Source organism: Neolamprologus multifasciatus, chromosome 5 (genome assembly GCF_963576455.1).
Source record: "Neolamprologus multifasciatus chromosome 5, fNeoMul1.2, whole genome shotgun sequence".
NCBI classification, from domain to species: domain Eukaryota; kingdom Metazoa; phylum Chordata; class Actinopteri; order Cichliformes; family Cichlidae; genus Neolamprologus; species Neolamprologus multifasciatus.
This window is the reverse complement of record NC_140443.1, coordinates 8379983-8401514: the sequence shown is the minus strand read 5'-3', so window position 1 is coordinate 8401514 and position 21532 is coordinate 8379983. Positions and strand designations below refer to the sequence as shown.

At 38.5% G+C, this 21532-nt stretch overlaps 1 protein-coding gene across 4 annotated transcripts in view; it reads left to right on the top strand.

The window, feature by feature from the left end:
• LOC146518007 (metabotropic glutamate receptor 4-like) overlaps positions 1 to 21532 on the top strand; it is a 197185-nt gene that overhangs the window by 143828 nt on the left and 31825 nt on the right. For all 4 annotated transcript variants that reach the window (XR_014873973.1, XM_085158659.1, XM_085158661.1 and 1 more), the window contains exons 4-7: positions 299 to 434; positions 639 to 793; positions 1137 to 1277; positions 14124 to 14324. Coding sequence is in view for 3 of the 4 variants with exons in the window: in XM_085158659.1 (XP_085014785.1) it covers positions 299 to 434; positions 639 to 793; positions 1137 to 1277; positions 14124 to 14324 (633 nt within the window). In the remaining variant the exon portion in view is untranslated. The remainder of the gene's footprint in view (positions 1 to 298; positions 435 to 638; positions 794 to 1136; positions 1278 to 14123; positions 14325 to 21532) is intronic.

Sequence of the window (21532 nt, the reverse complement as noted above, 5' to 3'; positions counted from 1 at the left end):
GATAATTTCTCCTGTCCCACAAAAATGCAAAGAATATTTTCCTGGTCAGAGCCGTTAGTAAGTGAAAATGATGTTACTTTAATAAACTCTAAAAGACAGTTTGTTTCTCACTGAATAGCCACTTTATTCAGCAACATACAACATTTAATTTCATATTAATTTCACGTTTGCTATTACGTTAAATTCAAACCACTCAATTAAGTACAGTACTGGCTGATCATTGATGTTTTAATCATATCTTTGCGTGTCTGAGAGTTCTCTGACATATTATTTTATGTCTGTATATTTGTTTTTCTAGGCGGTGTGTGCATCTCCCAGTCTGTCAAAATTCCCCGGGAGCCCAAGCAAGGAGAGTTCGACAAGGTCATCCGGCGACTCCGAGAAAATCCAAATGCCAGAGTCGTCATACTTTTTGCCAATGAAGATGATATCAGGTATAACCTGGTAATAGATTAACACTTCTTTTGAAGATTAGGAAAACATGACTACAGCAGACAGCATGCAAACATGTAGGAACACAGCCGTTTCAGTGCGGGTCTGCCAGACTACTGTGTAATGAATTGCACAACAAAATCAAAGTGGAGCTCGTTGGGATGCTGACCTTATCTGTGGCAACATCTGTTTCCTCACCTTTGCAGGCGGCTGCTCCATGCAGCAAAAAAGGCCAACCAGACAGGTCATTTTATCTGGGTGGGTTCAGACAGCTGGGGCTCAAAGATCTCTCCGGTTGTGCAGCAGGAGGAGATGGCAGAGGGAGCAGTCACCATCTTGCCCAAGCGTCAGTCCATCAGAGGTACAGAGATGCACATTATGCAAGCATCTGATCTCCCTGCCTTCTAAAATCATGTGCACATATCAGTGATTTATTATTTCCATGCAAGTAAAACAAAACTATTTATCTTTTACTCTTTCAGAAGACTACGTTATTTGTAATGACTTCAACACTCATTTAATCATCAAAGATGTAAAAAAGTTCAGTCAAATAAAAAACAAAAAAGAAGCAACGTGAATGTGCACACGATATTGAATTATTGCTGTCATATACTCTAGAGCACATGACAGCTACGGTTCTCATATAGCGTTGCTTACACTGAGAATGACTGCATCACTGACAATGAACCGACTGATCTGTTTAGGGTTTGATCGTTACTTCATCAGTCGGACGCTGGAAAACAACAGAAGGAATATATGGTTTGCTGAGTTCTGGGAGAACAACTTCAACTGCAAACTCAGCCGTCATGCGGTGAAGAAAGGGTCCGGGCTCAAGAAGTGCACAAGTAAGATATTCTCCTGTTGAGAAAAAGCTATTCTGTGTTCTTTTTGTTTAAACTTTTACCCAACATGAAAACATTCCTCTTTTGATGTATCACGAGGGAGGTGACACATTTGGCTCATGGGGAAAGTGTTTTGACAGCATTGCCCACCTATTAAAAGTGGAACCGCTATACATTCAGTCTTCAAAATCACAGTTCATCTCACAGCTCATTTCATTGCTGCTCTATATTTCTGCTGAGTCTAGTGTGTTTATCCACACAGCTATAACAAGTGACTGGTTTAGCTCGGCTGCATGCTTAAAGCTTCGGGCTTAATGCCATACTTTATACAGCTGTAGATAGCACAATCTCTCTTGGTGGGAAAAGTCACTGCATATTTTATCATGATTTAAACCTCTATTAAGTAGTAAAACATATAACAAAATTGAAATTTTGCTTACAGTCACCCCACTTCTGCCCTATCTTGAAAACTGCAACAGGGTAAAAACTAAACCGTACTAAGTTAAATGAACACCCCCTCCCCAAAGAAAAATCCAAAACCAATGTTCTAGACAATGCAGTAGTTATAAGCTGATTAATTTAATATAGGATTTATAGCATATCTGGTGATCAGCTCTTATTAGCATTCAAGCCTTGTTACTGCATTACCTTTTCTAACTGCTAAATACTCCATTATGCTCAACAGCTAGTCACCAACCGTGTCTGATGCAGGCAGCTCACTGTTGATTTTAAAGGGTTTTTTTTTCACTAAAGGCAGCTACTTGGTATGGCTGCAAAAAAGTTGAGAGAGCAATAAGAGTGCAACAAAACATTGAAATTGTTGGCTAGACACCTAAACGATGATCTAAAGTTGCTTATAAAGCTCTGCAAAGCTGAATGGAGGAGTATATTCAGGCTATAATTTTCTACAGGCTCAGAGAAAACACTTTTACGTTCTACGTTGTTCCACATTCGATATTTCTCGCTGTTTTTTTCTTTTTCTTTTCAAAGAAAACAAACTTTCACTGTTTTAAACCCTAAATAATATTAATTATAGCATCTTTAAAAGTAATAGATTTATTTTGGAAAAGCAAAAAGCAAAAGAAACTAAGGTGATAATTAGATTCGCTTTTGGAACCCAGTTTATTTCTAGTGCCAGTCCCAAGCCCCAGGTAAATGAGGAAGGTTACATGAGAAAGGGTATCAGGTGTTAAAATCAAACAAGCAGATTATTGAGGTTTTCACATGCGATTTCTATACCAGATCAGTCAGGGCTCGAGTTAATAATTGCCTCTAGTGCTGTTGCCTAACAGGGTGTCAGTGGAAACGGTGTTACTGTTGGCTGAAGACAAAGAAAGGGGGAAGGTGTGTTTGGAGGTAGCAATAGAGAAGGGATGGTCTAAGTGTGGAGGTGAAAGCAGGGACTCTGTAGTCTGGTAAAGGGAAAGAGCTAGTTCATGTGCTGGAGAGAAGGAAGGTATATTGTTTGTGCAAGAGACCAGGTGGAAGGGAAGCAAGGACAGAAGCACTGGAGGTGATTGGTAATGAGGTTATTGGATGAGACTTCAGTGGACATGTAGGTGAAGGGAACAGAGGTGATGAGGAGGTGTTGGGTACGTATAGTGTTAAGGAGAGAAATGCAAAAGGACAGATGGTTGTGGATTTTGCAAAAAGGATGGAAATGACTATGGTGAACATGAAAAAGGAACACAAAGGGATGTATAAGAATACAAGGACGTACACATAGGTGCACTACATCTTATACAGAAGAAGCAATCTGAAACACAAGTGGAAACAAGAAGTGGAAGTGAGTGAAGACATAGGCAAGGATTAAATGGTAGAAATGTTGCACAGATACTGCCATGAGGGCATTTGTCCTATTCTCTGGACAGAGTAAAGAAGACAGAGTGACGCGATGGTGGTCACATTCATAAATGTTAATGCAGGAAAGTATTTAAAGGAGGAGATTAGCAAAGATAACATGGAAAGTAGTCGGGCTGATGAAGAAAGCTGACAGGACTACTGTGAGACTTTTTAACCAGATTGTTTAACAAAATCTTGGACAGTGAGAGAATGCCTGAGCAATAGAGAGGAAGTTTACTGGTGCTTTTCAGGAACAAGGGTGATGTGCAGAGCTGTAGTAACTACAGAGAGATAAAGTTGGCGAGCCAGATCATGAAGATATGGAAAAGAGCTGCGGAAGTTAGGTTAAGACAGTGGTTCTTAACCTTGTTGGAGGTACTGAACCCCACCAGTTTCATATGTACAGTCACTGAACCCCCCTTTAGTGAAAAATAAAATATGATTTTTTTTTTCAAATTCAAGACATAGATATGTTTTTTACTGGTGCACAAAATGAGCCGTGCATGTCACGGCGGAGGCTCTGCCGAACCCCTGAGACTGACTCACCGAACCCCTAGGGTTCAATCGAACCCAGGTTAAGAACCACTGGGTTAAGAAGATAGGTGATAGGTGCAAACAGCAGTATGGCTTCATGTGGAGAAAAGAGCACAGTTCCAGTGTTTGACTTAGAGTGTTGATGGAGGAGTGTAGCGAAGGTCAGAAGGAGTTTCATAATGTATTTGTGGTCTAGAGAAAGCACTGTGGTATACTGCATGAGAAAGCCAGAAATGGCAACGAAGTATGTGAGGATGGTGCAGGACATGCAGTGGTGATGGGCAGTTTGACAGATGAGGTCAGGCACACGTCTCTGTGGAGGAGGATGCTCACAGGCAATGCTGTGATCTGTAGTGAGAGCATCGAGCAGGTGGAAGAGAGCCTGGAGAGGTGGAGGTATGCTTTGGAGACAAGAGAAATGAAAGCAGAATCAAGGCAGAATACATTTGTGTAAATGATAGATGTAACAGGGAGTCTACATGGAGCAGAGGAAGTGAAAATGGACAAGTATGCAACTATCAACTATCCAAGAGAGAGGAAGAAGACACTACAGGTTTGGTGGACACAAGTGTCAGGAGTGATTTGTGACAGTAGGATAGCAGTAAGGGTTGAAAGGGAAGTTTTGCAAGATGGCGAAGCCTCTTATGATATATGGTTTGTAGACGGTGACACTAATGGGGCCATCGTAGCCCAGCACCAGTGTGTGAATGTATGTGTGAATGGGTGGATGACAGGTTGTGTAAAGCGCTTTGGGGTCCTTAGGGACTAGAAAAGCGCTACAAATACAGGCCATTTACCAGGCCATTTAATGGAAAGATAGGAGGCCGAGCTGGAGGTGGAGGTGAGTTCAAGATGTTAAGATTTTTGTTGGAAGTACCCAGAATGAGTATATCAGAAGAGAGACAGTGGATATACCAGACAAAGGATGTTAAAAATTGAGCTGCCAAGGATGAGTAAAAGTGGGATATCGCAGAAAAGATTCATGGAAGTCATGAAGGAGGATATGCAGAGGGTTAGTGTGACAGAAGGCAAGGATTTGCTGTGGTGACCCACAAAAGGAACAGGTGAAAAAAAAGAAGAAGAATTAGGTGTGTTATTGGTGGGGAAAAACTCAAGTAAGAGTTGCTGTATGCAGCCCAGCAAGCAAGAACACTGCCAAGAAACTTTCTAACATTGCTCTCGACTGTCAGGTCTTAGTGATCCCTTGAGAATCTCCCAAGTTTGAAAATTGCCACGTATAGCCTCAACCCTCGAGTGGCATCAATTAATAGAAATATTTCTCCCTAACGTATGCACAGTAGCAAAATGACTAATTAATAACTACAGCATAACACTGCAGTCTGCTGGAAAATGTAACAATACAACAGAGAAGAAACTAGAGACACAAATGAGATTTGTATGATAATGACCATCATTACAGCCAAATACTGCAGAATTGTTGCAGATTACATGCAGTAATAATTCATATCCTCTTAATTACAGGTAGCTAGTATTGCCATTAAAGGCAGATCATCACAACTGGACTGTTAGGATCAGTTGTTTCCTCTAAAAGAAGAGTCCAAGTGATGACTCAATGGCTTTTCAACAACCTAAAAAAATTAACACTCAAATGCCCAGATTTGAATTATTTAATCTGATGATAAATTTACGCTTACAAATTAGTTGCATATTCTCTTTATTCTTAAAATGTGACAGTATTGTGCTTTAGAGGATCATGGAAAGCTGGATATCACAGAGCTCTGTGTCATTCTTTTGGTAATAAAAAGAAAGTTGAATTTGATTGAATTATTGTAATTTCATATAGCCCCCACTTGCCTCTGAAATAAACATATACTGAATCGAGACAGCTCACCGTGAGGACACAAAATATACAGCAGATAAAGAAGTCATAAAAATAATCACATTATGCTTCATAACATAGTTGGGAATTAGGAATAACTTTGGGGGCATACAGCATTGACAGAAAAATAGATCAGCACACAATTAGAGAACACACCATTTAAAAAATCCCTCTCTTGAATTTACAGTTAAGAATGAGCAATTTGTCTTTAGGCAGAAACCATGCAAACTCCAAGAAATCAAAGGAAATAAAAGTAACAATCTAGTTGCTGTACGGTGAAAGCACTAACCACCGAGCCACCACTCTGCCCTGGAGCCAGATGTGTATATCCCCAATCTACATACACCAGTTTCCACACATACACTACTATTTATAAACAAGACTGTGTCGTGACAGCGTGCGTACAATACGTCCACACTGGCTTTACATGGCGGTAATCCACACATCAGTGGCTGGGCTGAGTTTCACATGCTGCAGCATTATGACTAAGAGAAAGAAAAACATCAAAGACAGAATCTGGGCAGGATTTGGAGTCGGCGCATTGCACAGTTTCACATGTACAGTAACATTTATGAATGTGGGCGCAGTCTGTTTTCATTCATTTTCTGAAATAGTGACCTTTAGTTATCTGACTGGCAACCTTTACTTTGCTTTTATTTCTTATTTTGTCAGCCCTTCAGTTAATGCTAATTCAAAATTTATAGATGTAGATGGCTTTTAATGTAGAAAAAAATAAAAACAAAAAACCCATGAAGTGCCTCGTTAGGTTGACAGCACTCATCGGGACTGCAGCAGCAGAAAAAAACAAAACAAAATACAGTACACTGCTTGAATGGGTGGCAGAAAATAGGAGTACGTGATTCTCTTACTAATTTGTGTTGAAAATGCATGCTATCTTCACTCAGTTCAGCTGTTGTGAGGCCACAGGTAATGTTACACTCTTCATTGTCTTTATTCTTTTCATTTTTTTATATTTAGTTCTTATGAGGAACCAGCTTTACTTTTTCTTCTGGCAATTTTTGGTTGCAAAAAACAAAAAAAAATGATTTTGTTGCAGGGAGGGGGGAATCCCTCTTAGTGCAGTTCAGTAGTGCCATAAATCACAAAATGCTCCAAACCAGCAGGCTTCATGGAGGTGGGATTTACAGCATGACTAAATTAGATTTTTAAGATGGTTGTACGTTGTCTTACAATGCTATATGCATCGGTCACAGCTGTGCATTACCCTACGATATAACATGAATAATATAGACTCATTTTATTTATTTATTTATTTTTAAAAGATTTCCAAAGATTTTACCATGCTATTTATTGCATGGTAAAATTTGAAGTGACTGTAATAGACCACTCAGTCAAGAGGACTTTATGGCAGTGCAAAATTTACAGCTTACTTTTCTAAATGTGATGAAGAACTCTGATTTGTCAGGTAGTTAACTGCCAGAGCAGACATTCCCATTTAGATATATTACCTCTAAACAGTTTCTCAATTAACTCTCTGAAAAATATACTTGATATGAGAGCCCAGCTGATATAGGATTCTCAAGACTGATATCGATATTAAGCAATTTAAAAATCCCATTATATTACTCCATATTTTTTCATGTGAAGCTATTTAAGTTATTACTAAGATAATATAACAGAGCAGTATTATAAATAAACTTATCGTCACAACAAGTCCTAGGTTAATTATGCTCTACTCAGCTGGTTGTTGTGTTTGGGGCCACACCTTTTGGCAACAGGGAAGTTGCAGAAAGCCCCCTGGTGGACAAACTATGTAATGCAACACTCAGGACATGGTTGAAGGGTGTTTCTCCCATCTCGTCTTCACATCATTTATCGGTTGGTATAAATGGCAACACAAATATACTGACAAATAATAATATTTGTTTTGTAATATAGCAGTTGGACTCTACCTGATATACTACTAAATCGCTATACATTACTTTGTATAGCAAATGTTGAATTGACTTATTTTGCATCTTTTACCTTAATGTTTCCAAATTTTCTTCAACCACTGACAGTGGAGGTACAGTAAAACATGCTTTTCTTCCTTTGTTGAGCATAACAAGTTATAACAACTACACCAAAGCAAAGCAATTCTGACGTACGGTGTAAATGGGCATGTTGACATGCAATTATGCATGATTGTGAATGATCATCCCACTTACCTCTGCTGTACTAATGTGTATAATAACATGTAATGATAAAAGACAAGGACCCCTGTGCTGAGACTCTAGAGAATCTTAATGTTTATTTATTTGTAGATAAAGGGCAGCGTTGGTAAAACAATAAATAACTGAAACAGCCCTGGTGAAACAGTACAAACAAAATACACCAGAGACATACTTTTACTCAAGGGGTGAGCTGCAGAACCAACAGCTGGTGCTGTGTTCACAGGCAATAAAACCCAACACAGAGTATTCTAAAGAGATAACACAGAGGGTTACATTCAGGGCATCACTCAGGTGGATAAGATAGTGCTGATGGATCAATTTGTCTACTGATTGGCTACACTGACCTGCCCACCCCCCCAAGAGGAAATGTTGCCAAGAACAAAAAAACTAGATAGCTCCAGTGACCTTCTGGGAGTCTGCAGTCTGATCAACACCATGGCCAACACTCATACCATGTTTTCATTTCCTTATATAAGTGAGATGGAAAACATGGCACATTGTTTATGTTTGGGCTCAAATGTGTTTCCATTTATTCTTCTTTGTGTCTTGAAATATCTGTAGTAGTTTTATACTGAATGTTGAATACCAATCTAGATTGATATTAACACATGGGTCTGGGGGAAGATTTACAATTTATGTTTTGAATTAGTGTTTTGTGGTAAAAATTGCAAATAAACAAACCACCCTGTTTCCTCCCTCCCAAGTTATAGAAGATAAGCCAGTTGGTAATCTAAATATTTCTTAATGTCACAAAATCCTGTGCAGACCAAAACAAAACAAAATGTCAAACTGTTTATTAATACTGTCTGACTTTCCAGCTCTGTCTGTGGCACTCCATAGTCCTTGTGTTTCTTGTAGATGATGCAGACCTTTAAAACTCATCAGGTCGCATTGTTTTTGTTTTGTTTTTTGAAAAAAAAAGGCCAAATCATTTCCTAAAATAGCTGGGTACTGCATTTTTGAGCAATTACAGCAACAGAGTTTATCATAATGAAGCAAGCGAGCATTAATGTGGCTTATTTTGTTGGGTTAATTTCTGCAACCAAAACAGGCTTAATACACCTTGGTACTTATTTGGCAGGTCTCTGGAAATCTATTCTCTAACACAATTTTTCCAAAGATATTCCTTAACTTTGCATTCTGATAAAGGTTATGAGTACTGGTCCAAAATTTCCCTGATGTGATCCTTCATGCATTATCAGAAGGAACCGCTCTGATCAGGATAGAAATTTTCATCAAAGTAAAGGTGATCACTTAGCCCTGTACTTATTTGCAGTGACCCTTGCAGAGACCTCTCACTCCCTCAGACACACACACACTATAACAAAGTTACTGAATTCATCACTGTAGAGATCAAGGTTAGTTTAGTTTTTGATCAGAGATATCAAAGCTCTGTTTTATGTTATGGGATTTGCTGAATTTATAAATCTATAGAGAATCTCAGGTTTAATCATTAAAAATAAAGATGCTCTGCTTCAAAATGTAAATGTGTGTCTTATCTGCAAGATGGATTCAATCAATGAAACCAAAACTATAAATGGGGAAAACTGTTATAAGAGGAAGTGTTCCACAATGAGACAAGGAAAAAGCAAATGAAGCAAGCATATAATGACTGTTATCTATCAATAAAACATTAAAACCAATGATGATCTTTAATGATTATTTGTACTCTCAATGATTATGCACTTTAAATATTTTTAGCGTTCAGTTGCACTTTAAATATTTTTAGCGTTCAGTTGCTGCAGAAGCTAAATGAATAGCTCTGAAAATACCCACATTGACATCGTTAAGTTTATCTCTATACTAGGAGTGAGTGTTGTATAGGCACCTGCATCTCACACTAAGTAGCTGTTCTTCTATCACTTGTCTCGCTCATTACAGACATTTTAGTGTTAAACTTTCCTATCAGCTCTGCTTCACAGGGAGTGAGAGTCTCACAGAATTTGTTTGAGGTTAAAGTATGACACTTCACTGGTGGGGAGCTTTACAGTGTCCCTGTGGCAGCTGTGCAAAAACCACATGGGGCATGCTGCAGAATTATCAGTGTCCTGAGAGGGTTAGACTGCTTAGTGTGATCAAAGGATAAGGAGGGCATGAGTGACTGAAGAAAAAAAGTGAGACTTGTCTTTTATCTGGGAATGAAGGAGATGTAAAACTGATATTGATTAATGTTGAGAGGAGAGGGGAGGCAGAGCAGGGACCCATTTCGCTGGCTGTGTTTTTCGCCTCTGTATTAACGATGTGAGCAGAACAGCACAGAGAAAGTAATGCAGATAAACCGAGCATGTGCTCTCACATCCAACCATCTATTTTTATACTGCTCACCCTTAACAGCGTTCCAGGGTGACGGGGGGGGGGGGGGGGGGGGGTTTCAGCCTTCTCTGGGTAAGAGATGGGGAATATATTGGACAGCTTGCCAGTTTATTACAGAAAGGATTTTGTAAAAAGTAATTGAATTCATTGTGGAAATAGATTAAATTATTTTAGGAAGCAGAAAATCTCTGATCAGTGGTGTGATGGAGAGTTTAAATAGTTTTAAATTTTAAAGCCTACCCTTGAGTTGATTCCAAGCGTGAGAACATGAAAAAGACAATACAACTAATACAACTATTAACCAGTAAATAGCGATTACATTTAATTAGTTAGAAATTTGACTGGGTTAGGTTTTGAAATCTGTTTGCTAATATGATGTAACCAAATAGGTTATTTACATATACACTAATTGGCCACTTTAATAAGTGCACCTGAGTTGGACTCCACTTCAGCCTAATCCAGCCCAACCCCAATCCAGTTGGACTGGGTTTGCCTCGAGAACTGCCCTAATTCTTCATATTCAACAAGGTGACAGAAAACATTGCTCTGAGATTCTGGTCCATATTGACATAAAAGCATCACACAGTTGCTCCAGATTTGTCAACTGCACAACCATCCAGCAAATCTTTGTTTCACCACATCCCAATGCAGCTCACTATTAGATTAGATCTAGAGACTCTGGAGGCATTTTGAGGACAGTGGATTCTTTGTCATGTTCAAGAGACCCGTTTGAGATGAGCTTTGTGACATGGAACATTATCCAACTGCAAGCAGCCATCAGAAGATGGGTGGACTGTGGTCAAAAAGGGATAAACACAGACAATATTCAGGAAGGCTATGGGGTTTAAACATTTATCAGTTGGTTCTGAGGGGCTCAAAAGGTACCATTTGTTGGTTACACTGTTGTTTATTACATTGTTGTGACTTATCAATGGCTTTGTGGGTGATAAAACCACCTGTGACATGTTTATTGAACATTAATACAGTATAGTTGTAAAATTATTATTTTTTAAATCAGTGATAATATTGAAATTACATTTGCTTGAAGTTGCATTTTAATTATTTGCTTCAATAACCAATTTTTACATTGACAATCTAGTACCACAAAATGTAAAATTGTTTCTTTTTTGAGTATTAATCCAATAACAGTTTTTTTAATGTGATATATTTGTTATCATTTTTGATATTTTTTTATATAGTTTAAATTACTATTTCTGTTTGACTGAAAACATACACACAACAGCATATTTTTAGTCCTACATGAATTGAGACTTTAGCTCTACAATCACGTATAGGAAAATTCACAGAAAATGTGAAATGAAGGCGCGTGACACATGTCAGCAGCGTCACATTAACTTAAAAGATGGTCCGATTGCCTCAATGGATTGGATGGCCTGCAGCCCGTCGTAAGCTGAAAAATAGGTCAAAGGTTTTGTGCCCACACTGTCTGTCACATAATGTCTTGTGTTTCACCTCAGTGGAAGACACCCACACTCAGCTTCTGCTTTGCTTAATCTAAAAGGATTTTTCTGAAAGCAAAACGCCAGCTTGGAAAAGTTGTGCGAGAGTGACAAAATGCCAATGAGGAGTTAGCTACAAAGAGAGACAGAAGGAAAAAGGGAAACTGTCTTATGGAGAAGAGACAATACAAAGTTAGTGTGGGTGGCCTGCCAAGACTGAGAAAGAAATAACACTCTCACACCCACTCTGGCTCACAGGATTCCCCACGGCATAAGCATGGCGGCCAAACTGTGACAATCTCTGTCCAATCAAGGCCCTGTGTCCCTTAATTACTGAGCCGTAACCTCCAACAATAATTCATGCATTTTCAAAAGCTCATGAGATAATCTGAGACTTAAAACCCCTCTGGTCTGCAGTGAGGAGCTGGAGATCTAGCAAATGAAAGATGGCTAACAGAAGGAGACCTTTGCTGATTTGGAGGCTAGCACTCTCTCAGATTGAAGTAGCTGCCGAAAATAGCTTGCACCTCAAGAGGATAGTTGTTGCATGATAATGTTTAGGAAAAAGTTTACTTGTGAAAGCTGTATATCGGCATGTCCAAAAATATCAGATAACCACATAGTCACAAAAAACAGTTCTAGCCTGTATATTGTTGAGGTTTGTTAAGATGGCTTTTAATACTGATATTGCTCATTTGTAGTTCATTAGTTCACATCGGTTCTGACAGTATAATGTCTTTCTTGTTATTAATTGAACAATTATATGAAGGGGAGGCACCAACTGTGGAATTTTCAACCAATGGCAATGTTTTATATAAAAACATTGTTATTTTTCATGTTTAAGAAACTCAGTAGAAAAACTAACTGAAATTTGTACAACAAGTTAAAGTCACAATTTTGAGGTGATTTTAACAAAGATTAAGAGGTGTTTAGTATAATGCAGGTCTGTCCATTTTTGTTTTTGAAAATCATTCACTGCGTTACAGTAAACTCTACTTTTAAATAGAGTCAGGTTTTGGCATGGCTTAGGTTTTGATTTAGTTACTCTCTGTCCTGTGGCAAAATTGGTTTAACTTACTTTTTGTCATGTTTAAAAAGACTCTAGTTTACTAAAACATTAACCTAGAATTTAACCAAATTACTTTCTGAAATATACTAAAATATGGAAGTAAGTTAAGAAGCTCTATAGCATCAAGTATTTTTTTCAGCCAACAGTATGGCAATTATTGTGTGAGTATCAGCAGTTCATTCCCTGCTGTGTGCTTATTAACTTGCAAAGCCTAATTGAATTCTATGCAGCTCTATCATTAGCTTATCCCTAGTAATTAGTCTAGTGTAAATCTTAATTGAACACACCTGCTTTTAATAATGGCTAATGCACATACAGGATATTTACATAGAAACAGCTTTAAGACTTCAGGCATGTGAGCAGACAGCCGAAGTTAGGATTGGCACGTTGTATCTCCTTAGACCCCACCTCCTCACAGCAATTAACAATCACAAAAACCTCTGGAACAACCTGAGCCAGGATTAATAAACTCCTATCACGAGTTATTACATTGAGCCCATAAGGGGATTATCCCTGTCCTGTGAATGGATGTGTCTATTTCCTGCTTCTTTTGGTCTTTTAAATTGAACCAGGCAATAAATACTGAATTCACAGTTGGACACTCAGTCAAGAAGTAAGGAATACAAAAAAGTGATCAAATTGGAAGAACTGTGTAAAGCAACTAATGAAAAATAGCATGAGGCATATTTTTAAAATTTGCAGAATAGACATGCAGGCCCAAAACAATGCATATGAAAATCACACAGAGGGAACTCTACTACTCCTTCAGAAGATATAAGAAAGACTCTTCATTTTTAACAGATGAGATTTCCCAGAGGAGAAGACCTTGCACTCCAGATATTAGAATTGATTTGGTCCTCTGCAGTGATCCAGATATTTACTTTCTAGCTAATTGCAAGAGGCAACACCATTCAGTACATAAAAAATAAGACTCACTGAGGAGCAATGCATTTTCTTCTGTCTTTTGGACTGATGCCACACCCTTCGTTTAAAAGGTTTAGCTCATTCCAAGTAGTGTGAACACAATTGTCTTATCTAAAAGCTGCCATCCAGAGTGGGGATGACACAGAAGACAAGTGTTGAGAAGATAAGTTTTCCTGACTATTGGCACACATCAGTAGTATCTTCATCAAGTTACTTTATAAATTCGTTTCAAGATGGATTTTTTTTTTTTTTTTGCTATAATTCTAGACATATTAATTGTCTAGAACAGGCACTGAATATGCAACTTTATCATCAGCCTTCTTTAAACAAGTGTCAGAGACAAACTCACAAGTAGATAATTCTTTAAGCTGGATCCACTCATGCAAGCAACTCATGCCTTTAAATGAATACAATTTTCTTAATTGCATGATGTGGCTGATAGAGCTACAGATTTTTTGCCTGATTGAGTCGTTTAAATCCACTTGTAAAATCTTTTTCTGTCTCAAACATGATTGCTTGACTACATGGATACTAATACTGGACTCAACCTTGTCCTTGACATGGTGACCAAACCAAATGGATGACTGCAGATCATTACATATATCACTTACCATGATTTGAATTATTTCATGAATTCTTTTAACCAATTAATACTTATAAAACCACACACATGCATCTGTCTATGTCTTTCAGATCAGGAGCGAATCGGAAAGGACTCGCAATATGAGCAGGAAGGAAAGGTACAGTTTGTTATCGATGCCGTCTATGCAATGGCTCATGCCTTGCACAACATGCACAAGGAGCTGTGCCCGGGCAAGGTTGGTCTCTGCGCTAAAATGGACCCCATAAATGGCACTCATCTGCTGAAGCATATTCGTCGTCTCAACTTTTCAGGTCAGTTATAGACACTCAAATATACACTTTTAGGATCATTTGGTATTAGTTTTGAATTGACAACATCTTATGTCAATTAAAGTTTATTAGAATAATTTTTATGAATCAGTGATGGGTTACATCAGCGGTCCCCAACCCCCGGGCCTCGGACCGGTACCGGGCCCTGAGTCGTTTGGTACCGGGCCGCGAGAGTTGAGGCTCAGGTGTGAAATGTATGGTTTTCAGGGTTTTTATTGGTTTTCAGCGTTATTTTGTTATCGTTTTTATCGTTAACTCGGTTTTCCTGGGTCTTTTCACGTGTGTTATGAGTAAATCTTCTTTTTTTCTTTTTTTACCGGTACTAGTTTTATTTTTTTGTATTCCTCCGCGACACCTTAAAGGCCGGTCCATGAAAATATTGTCGGACATAAACCGGTCCGTGGCGTAAAAAAGGTTGGGGACCGCTGGGTTACATCATGTGTTACAGGGCCCTTTTTGGCAGCTGTCATTCTCGTGGCACATTCTGTTACCAAATGCAAGTTTTTATGTTAAAAGGCTAACTGGTAATTCGAAAAGCCTTTTTGAAAAACCCTTGTGGCAGAGCTGAAAGGGTTTTGAGAAGCAGGTGTTTTTTGAGAAACAAATGGTTCAGTGGTCCTCAACCGCCTGCTTATAAATGGTTAAAAAAAAGAAGAAAAAAAGTGGTATGGAGAGAATGGACAGATCAATCCAGGTTTGAAGTCTTTGGATAAAAGGTCTGTGAGGCTGTGAATGCTAAAAAGAGATGATTCTTCACTTTTTTCAAGCGCAGAACAATGTTTTATAAATGACTGCTATATATTTCCCACTGACTTTGTAGGAAACTCAATGCACAGTTCCTACAAACTTCACATTTTTCATGTTAAATGTGAAGTTTTAAGGTTGAAAATGTGTGCTGTGAAAGATGCAAGCAATGTAGGATTACAAACATACATTGCTTATAGAAGTTCAATGGCCATCCGAGGTCTGTGTTTGAGGGTTAAAATGATAAGTACTTGACTTTCACATTATAAGAATTTTTTTTTTTCGACACAACCATACAGTTTGAAGAACATTGTCTTACATTGTCTGTGAAGGTTCTCAGTCATCCAGGTCATCATAGTCAAAGGAGCTTGCAAAGAAAAGCGTCTGGAATTCTTTAATTAATTGTCTTACATTGAGATGCCATTTATGGCTCCCGACCCAGCACACAACTTACTTTTCCCCCTCTACTGCATGACCTATTTCCCAACTCTTTATGTAGCATTGCATTAAACCCAGTTATCAGTCAAGTTCACAGTCATGACTGGCATATTAATAATTGACTGCTTTCACACAAAGAGCAGTGATCCAGAGTTTCATTATATAGACAGCCTTTTTAAAGCAAAGCTGTTCAACACAATTATAATTCTTTCATAGAGACTTGAGTATGCAGTGTTTGTACAGATAAATTATTCATTTGAACTCGTGCTCTTCAAGCTAATTTGTCATTTTAATATCTAGTTATTACATTGGCAGAATGTCAATTTAATGTTTAATTTACATTTGGGAAGTAAATTTATATTTTTAATTTCAAAATAATTTGATTGGGTGATTCTGCAGGTTTTGGTATCATTAAACCTGCTTTTGAACATACAGTCAATATTTTGGGTTATGACATAGTCTTTAGCTGCATTGCCCAAAGTCAGTTTTAGATGCATTGATAAATCTATGTTTACAAGCTTGAAACAACCTACTTATAAAAAATAGCACTAGAGCACTACTAGATTGCCACATAGACCCTAAGTGTGGCAATAAATGGGGACACTTTTTTTTATTGGCCTAAAAAGCTTTTACTTAAGTGATGTCAGTAATCACTACTGACTTCTGTGCTGAGTTATCTGGGCCAAAACATTTCTTGTTAGAGTAAAGCAGTGTAAACTCCTGAAATCTGCTACCACTATTACAATGCCATAGTTGATGAATTGAAATCATAACTGAGCACAATTACGCCACTGATGGACATAAAGCTAGTTCCTTTTAATAGCAGCAGGAGTCAGTGGTTTTTAGGCAACAAGCATCATGCCATCCCATTATTACCAAGGCAGGACTGTGTACAGAATTCAGTAAAATGGAATTTTTACCTTCGCAAATATAGTACTGTGCAAAAGTTTCAAGTCACACCCCTTTTCTTTTTTAAAATTGTTTTACTTTCAAGGAAATAGATTTTCTTGTAATTCGTTAAAGTGGTTTTGAGCAATAGTTCTCCAGGTGGTCTATCAAAGTGTGAGGTTTTTTGGGTTTTTTTAGCTTTTTTTTTTTTACATTGTCTGCTTTTTTTTAGTCATATTAAAATCATTCAAGCACTGAAAAGGAGTCACTAGCTGAAAACTTGGCATGGTTTGCAGTGTGTCCTTAAAGAAAGGGGGGAAATTGGACAAATAGATGATAAAAGAAGTGGTCAGCCTAAAGAAAAATGATCTACAACAGTTGCACTGTATCTGAAACGTGTGTCCTTAACAAATTGGGGAAAAAAAATCCAACAAAGTTGTGACACAGGACCTGAGAAACGCATCTGGCCCTTGAGTTGATCCATCTATTTTTTTCACCGAAGCCTAATCAGAAATGGTCTTAGTGTTAGAGTGGCTATCAAGAAGGCTTTCTTAAGGAGGAAAAACAGGGAGAAAAGGCTGAGGCATGTCAAGTCACACAAGAACTGGACTGGAAATCAGTGTCTAAAAGTCTTATGGAGGGATGCATCCAAATGTAATATTTTTATTCTAAATTGTTATCAATATGTACCGAGGAGGCTAGGAGAGAGGTACATCACTGAGTGTCTGCAGCTATCTATAGAAGATGGTTTGGTACTGCATTTCAGTAAATGGTGTTGGGGATCCTGTCAAAATTAATGGAATGATAAATGCAGGTCAGATTTTGATCCACCAAGCAATCTCATTGGCAGTGACTTAATTTTTAGATAAACTTTTCTATTTATTTCTACTTTTCTATTTTCTATAACTTTTCTGGTCAGAGGGCCCGGTGGCGCCAGTGTTCGGCAGCCTCGCCTCTGTCAGTGCGCCCCAGGGTGGCTGTGGCTACAATGTAGCTTGCCATCACCTGTGTGTGAATGTGTGTGTGAATGGGTGGATGACTGGATGTGTAAAGCGCTTTGGGGTCCTTAGGGACTAGTAAAGCGCTATACAATACAGGCCATTTACCATTTTTACCATACCGGGGGCGATCGTGGCTCAAGAGTTGGGTGTTCGTCTTGTAATCGGAAGGTTGCCAGTTCGAGCTCCGGCTCGGACAGTCTCGGTCGTTGTGTCCTTGGGCAAGACACTTCACCTACCGCCTAGTGGTAATGGCCAGAGGGGCCGATGGTGCAATATGGCAGCCTCGCCTCTGTCAGTCTGCCCCAGGGCAGCTGTTGCTACAACTGTATATGCCTCCACCAGTGTGTGAATGTGAGAGTGAATGAATAGTGGTATTGTAAAGCGCTTTGAGGGGTCCCGAAAAGCGCTATATAAATGCAATCCATTATTATTATTATTATTTATCTGTCTATGTCGAACATGCAAATATAAATAAAATTACAAGCAAAGTTTTCATGAATATCACCATCTACACAATGTTTATGCTTGAAACCTTTTTCAGCATAATAATGATTCCAAACACGCTGCCAATACTTTGATAGATAACACATTCAATGGACGTTATCACTCGTGGATTAGTCTCCCCAGAGCCCGGATCTCAGAATTGTTGAAGCAGTGTGGGTTCATGTTGAAAGAGAACAAACGGCAGGCAATTCCTGAGGACAACTTCAAGGCAGCTTGCCTAATTCAGGATCATTAGAATTGTAGACACTCTGTTTTTGTCTTAAATACAGTATATCTTGATATCTGGAGTACGAGGTCTTCTCCTCTGGGAAATACAGTAAGAAATGAGGGGTGATTCAAGAGTTTTGCACAAGAGCAACCTTTTTAAAATCTTATTACATAATTCCTCAACACAATTTTTAGCATCAGTTCAGCTCTTTTCACCCTATTTATGATATATTGATGTAAAGTACTGATTACAATCTCCTGGCTTAGTAGTAAATCAGGTGCCCTTAGCACTGCTCCACACCAGCTGAGCTGCTCAGGATCCAATAATGTGAGAGAAAAACAACTCGCAACATGCAGTATGTTGTTGACAGTGGTTCTCGTGATCTGATGTAAAACAGCTTCTGTAGTTTTCTTTTCATCCCAGACAAACAGGTTCTGATAGTTTTTGTCTAGACAAATCATGTTTATGTCATTGTTTAGACAGTGATGTGCAAGATTTCCAATTGCATATGCTGTATATAGACCAGTAAGCCTGGAGGTTCAAAGGCAACCACTCTTGAATTTAATGCAACTTCTGTTTCTCCCTTTTAGAGCTGATGTTTGGATGCTCCTACAAGAAATGACATTTTCGACCATGGGAAACAAGACATTGAATTAAAATTGACATATTGAATATATAAGAACTGCATGATGGAATAGCATGTTAGTAATGTGTGTGCATTATAAGTGCATCCACAATCATTTCAAACATTTATTTAATTGGGCTGTTTGTAAAGTAATGATTGAGAGATGCTCTCTGTAAAAAGTGGTTTCAGGGTTTTTAGCCTGTGAGCAGGGACAGAAAACTCCTGTGCAGTAAGCACTTTTGAGCTGAATTTTGTTCTTATCAGGGAGACTATATTCACACCATCAGACCAGAGGGGTTGCCTTGAGGTTACACTACACTTCATCTAATTGCATCAGCTCACAGTAGTATATTGAACTTGTCCAGATACATAAAACAGCCCAACAGCTGACACTGTACTTACTGGCCAGTGTACAAAAACTTCAAAGATAATATTTATCTCTGTGTTGGGATATTAGCATGTTACTCAGCAGTAAATACATCTGAGCAGTTGTCCTGTTTCTTCCTACAAATTGACAGAAATGTATGTAAAAGTAGGTCATTCTTTGTTGTGATGAATCATTCTTGAGGCAGAGCCAGCAAGAATCTATTGTTACACATTTCTGTTTATTGTAAGCAGTTTCAGCAGACATCTTCTAAAAATAATTATAATTTCTTCCTCTGCAGACCTGCATAGTTGTGCCAGGAAAATACATAAATGCATCAATATCTGAGCAGACTGTCATGGGCTCAACAAGGGACACAGTAGCTGATGACAGATAACCTTTTAGAAAATATTAAAAGAAAAGTCAAAAAACATTTATTTCTATTGGTCTGTGGTGTCTGCGCTTTCTCGAAAAAGCTTTTATTCTTTTGTATTTTCCCACACAGATGTATCTGGGGATGTAACTGTGTTTCGTCTTTTGTAAATCACCAACTTCACAAGTGCTGATTATTGGTTCATTCAGTAGCAGCTGGAGCTGCACTCCACAAAGCGAAAGAATCAAACACCTTCAATCTATCTTTATCCAGTGTTTGACACTTTAGAGCTTTCCTTTTCTTCCTCCTTCTCAGCAATGCATGTATCTAATGGTTGTTGAGACTTCAGTGGGCCACAGTTGAATGGAGCTTCCTGTCAGTGTTTCATGGCTCCTGCAATCACATCAGGGGGAGGTGTTTTTGTTCTACCTCTGACTGAAAAGCAGTGGCCTTTCCACTGTCTTTCTCGCCAGGGACAGCAGTTATGAGTGTGGAATAAAGGCACGGTCTCAGGTTTTTCATTTTTCATTTTCTTCTCTTTCTTCTCAAGGATATGCAAAATCTTCATTGTGCATGTGCAGTATGTCTGGGGTTTTTCTGTATTCGGCATCATACTCAATCATGTTATTGACAAAAGATCCCCCCATATCTTATAGGAATAGACATTATCTTAAAAAAAGATCTATTTATCATTCTCTACTATCAACTTCTGTCCCCTCAGATGAGCAGTACATCCTGTTGTTCACAGAGTCTGTGTCTAATACAGAAGCTATAACAGTTAAGCAAATGTTGAAATACCAGCTGGGGTTGTTATTTATCTTTATTTGAAACAACTTTAATTCTACCAGAAATAGGCCTTCTTTGCTAGTGCTTGTAACCGTTTGATGAACTGCTCTCATTTTAAAATCGTATTTAGGGTGACTGTAGGAGGTGTGACCTCGTGGCTATGGTGTGTTGCAGGTAATGTGGAAACACAGAGAGAATGACTGACCACCACTCAGTGTAGTGTGGACAGCATCAAAGAGCTCGTAGTCAGAGCTAACCAGGCATGAGGAGCTACTGTCAGACTGTGTTTCTCCTCTGGAAAGATGGAGAGTGCGGTGGAGCTTTGTCAGCCAATGGAAACACATTTAAAGTCCTTTGAGAGTGTTCCTGTGCACGCACCTTAGTTGTACTATAGCTGAACTGCTTTTCAGACGAGAGTGGCTTTTCTGTGTTCTTGTTTGTAAGGCAGTGTTAGTACATGGCCACATAACACAATTTTGTGTCTTCATCAGCCCTAAATAATTTGTTATGCATTGGAAGTGCAGTGTTTACTTGTGTTTTTCTGGCGAGAACTGCTGAGTCAGCAGAAGACGATAAACTGAACAAACCAGTTTTAGTGCAGCGGGGTGTGGCAGTGGAAAGCTGGCAGATGTTGCTCGGAAACACAGACAGAGGGAGAGACCTCTATGCTCGTGAAGAGAATCTCTGAAGTTGCTTTACACTGATGACTTTTCATTGGGAAAGTTTTGAAGTAGGATTCAAAAACACTTCTCATCAATCCATATGAAAGCACTGTTTTCATTCATTTACTATTCTAGTGAGTGTTTTGGGGTCTTTTTGCATCTTTCTGAGCCTAGATTAAATGAGTCAATACAACAAAAGCAACACTTGCAGCACATTGAAAGTTCAAAAGGTATATTCATGCTTTTACATGCTTTTAAAACAGCTGCACGTCAGGTTGTATTGACAGTATTTTATGGTAGAGACAGACTAAATGAAAGCTGTGTTTCTGTTTTATAAAGAGAACGTCCTAAAGAGAACTGTTTAGTGTGACATAGCTGCTCTTGCACTGATGAAAATAGTGCTGTGAGATTCCACATTATGCTAAATTTACCATGCTAGCTCTAACATTACTGTTTTTTCACTCCTCTGATGCTTTTTGCATGTCCTTCATTTGTTTGTGTTGGGTAATATTTAAATAACGGCTTTTATGTGACAATTTGCAGTGTTATAAAATATCTACACTCTCTTAGCAGATCCAAAACCCAGATGTGTTGTGG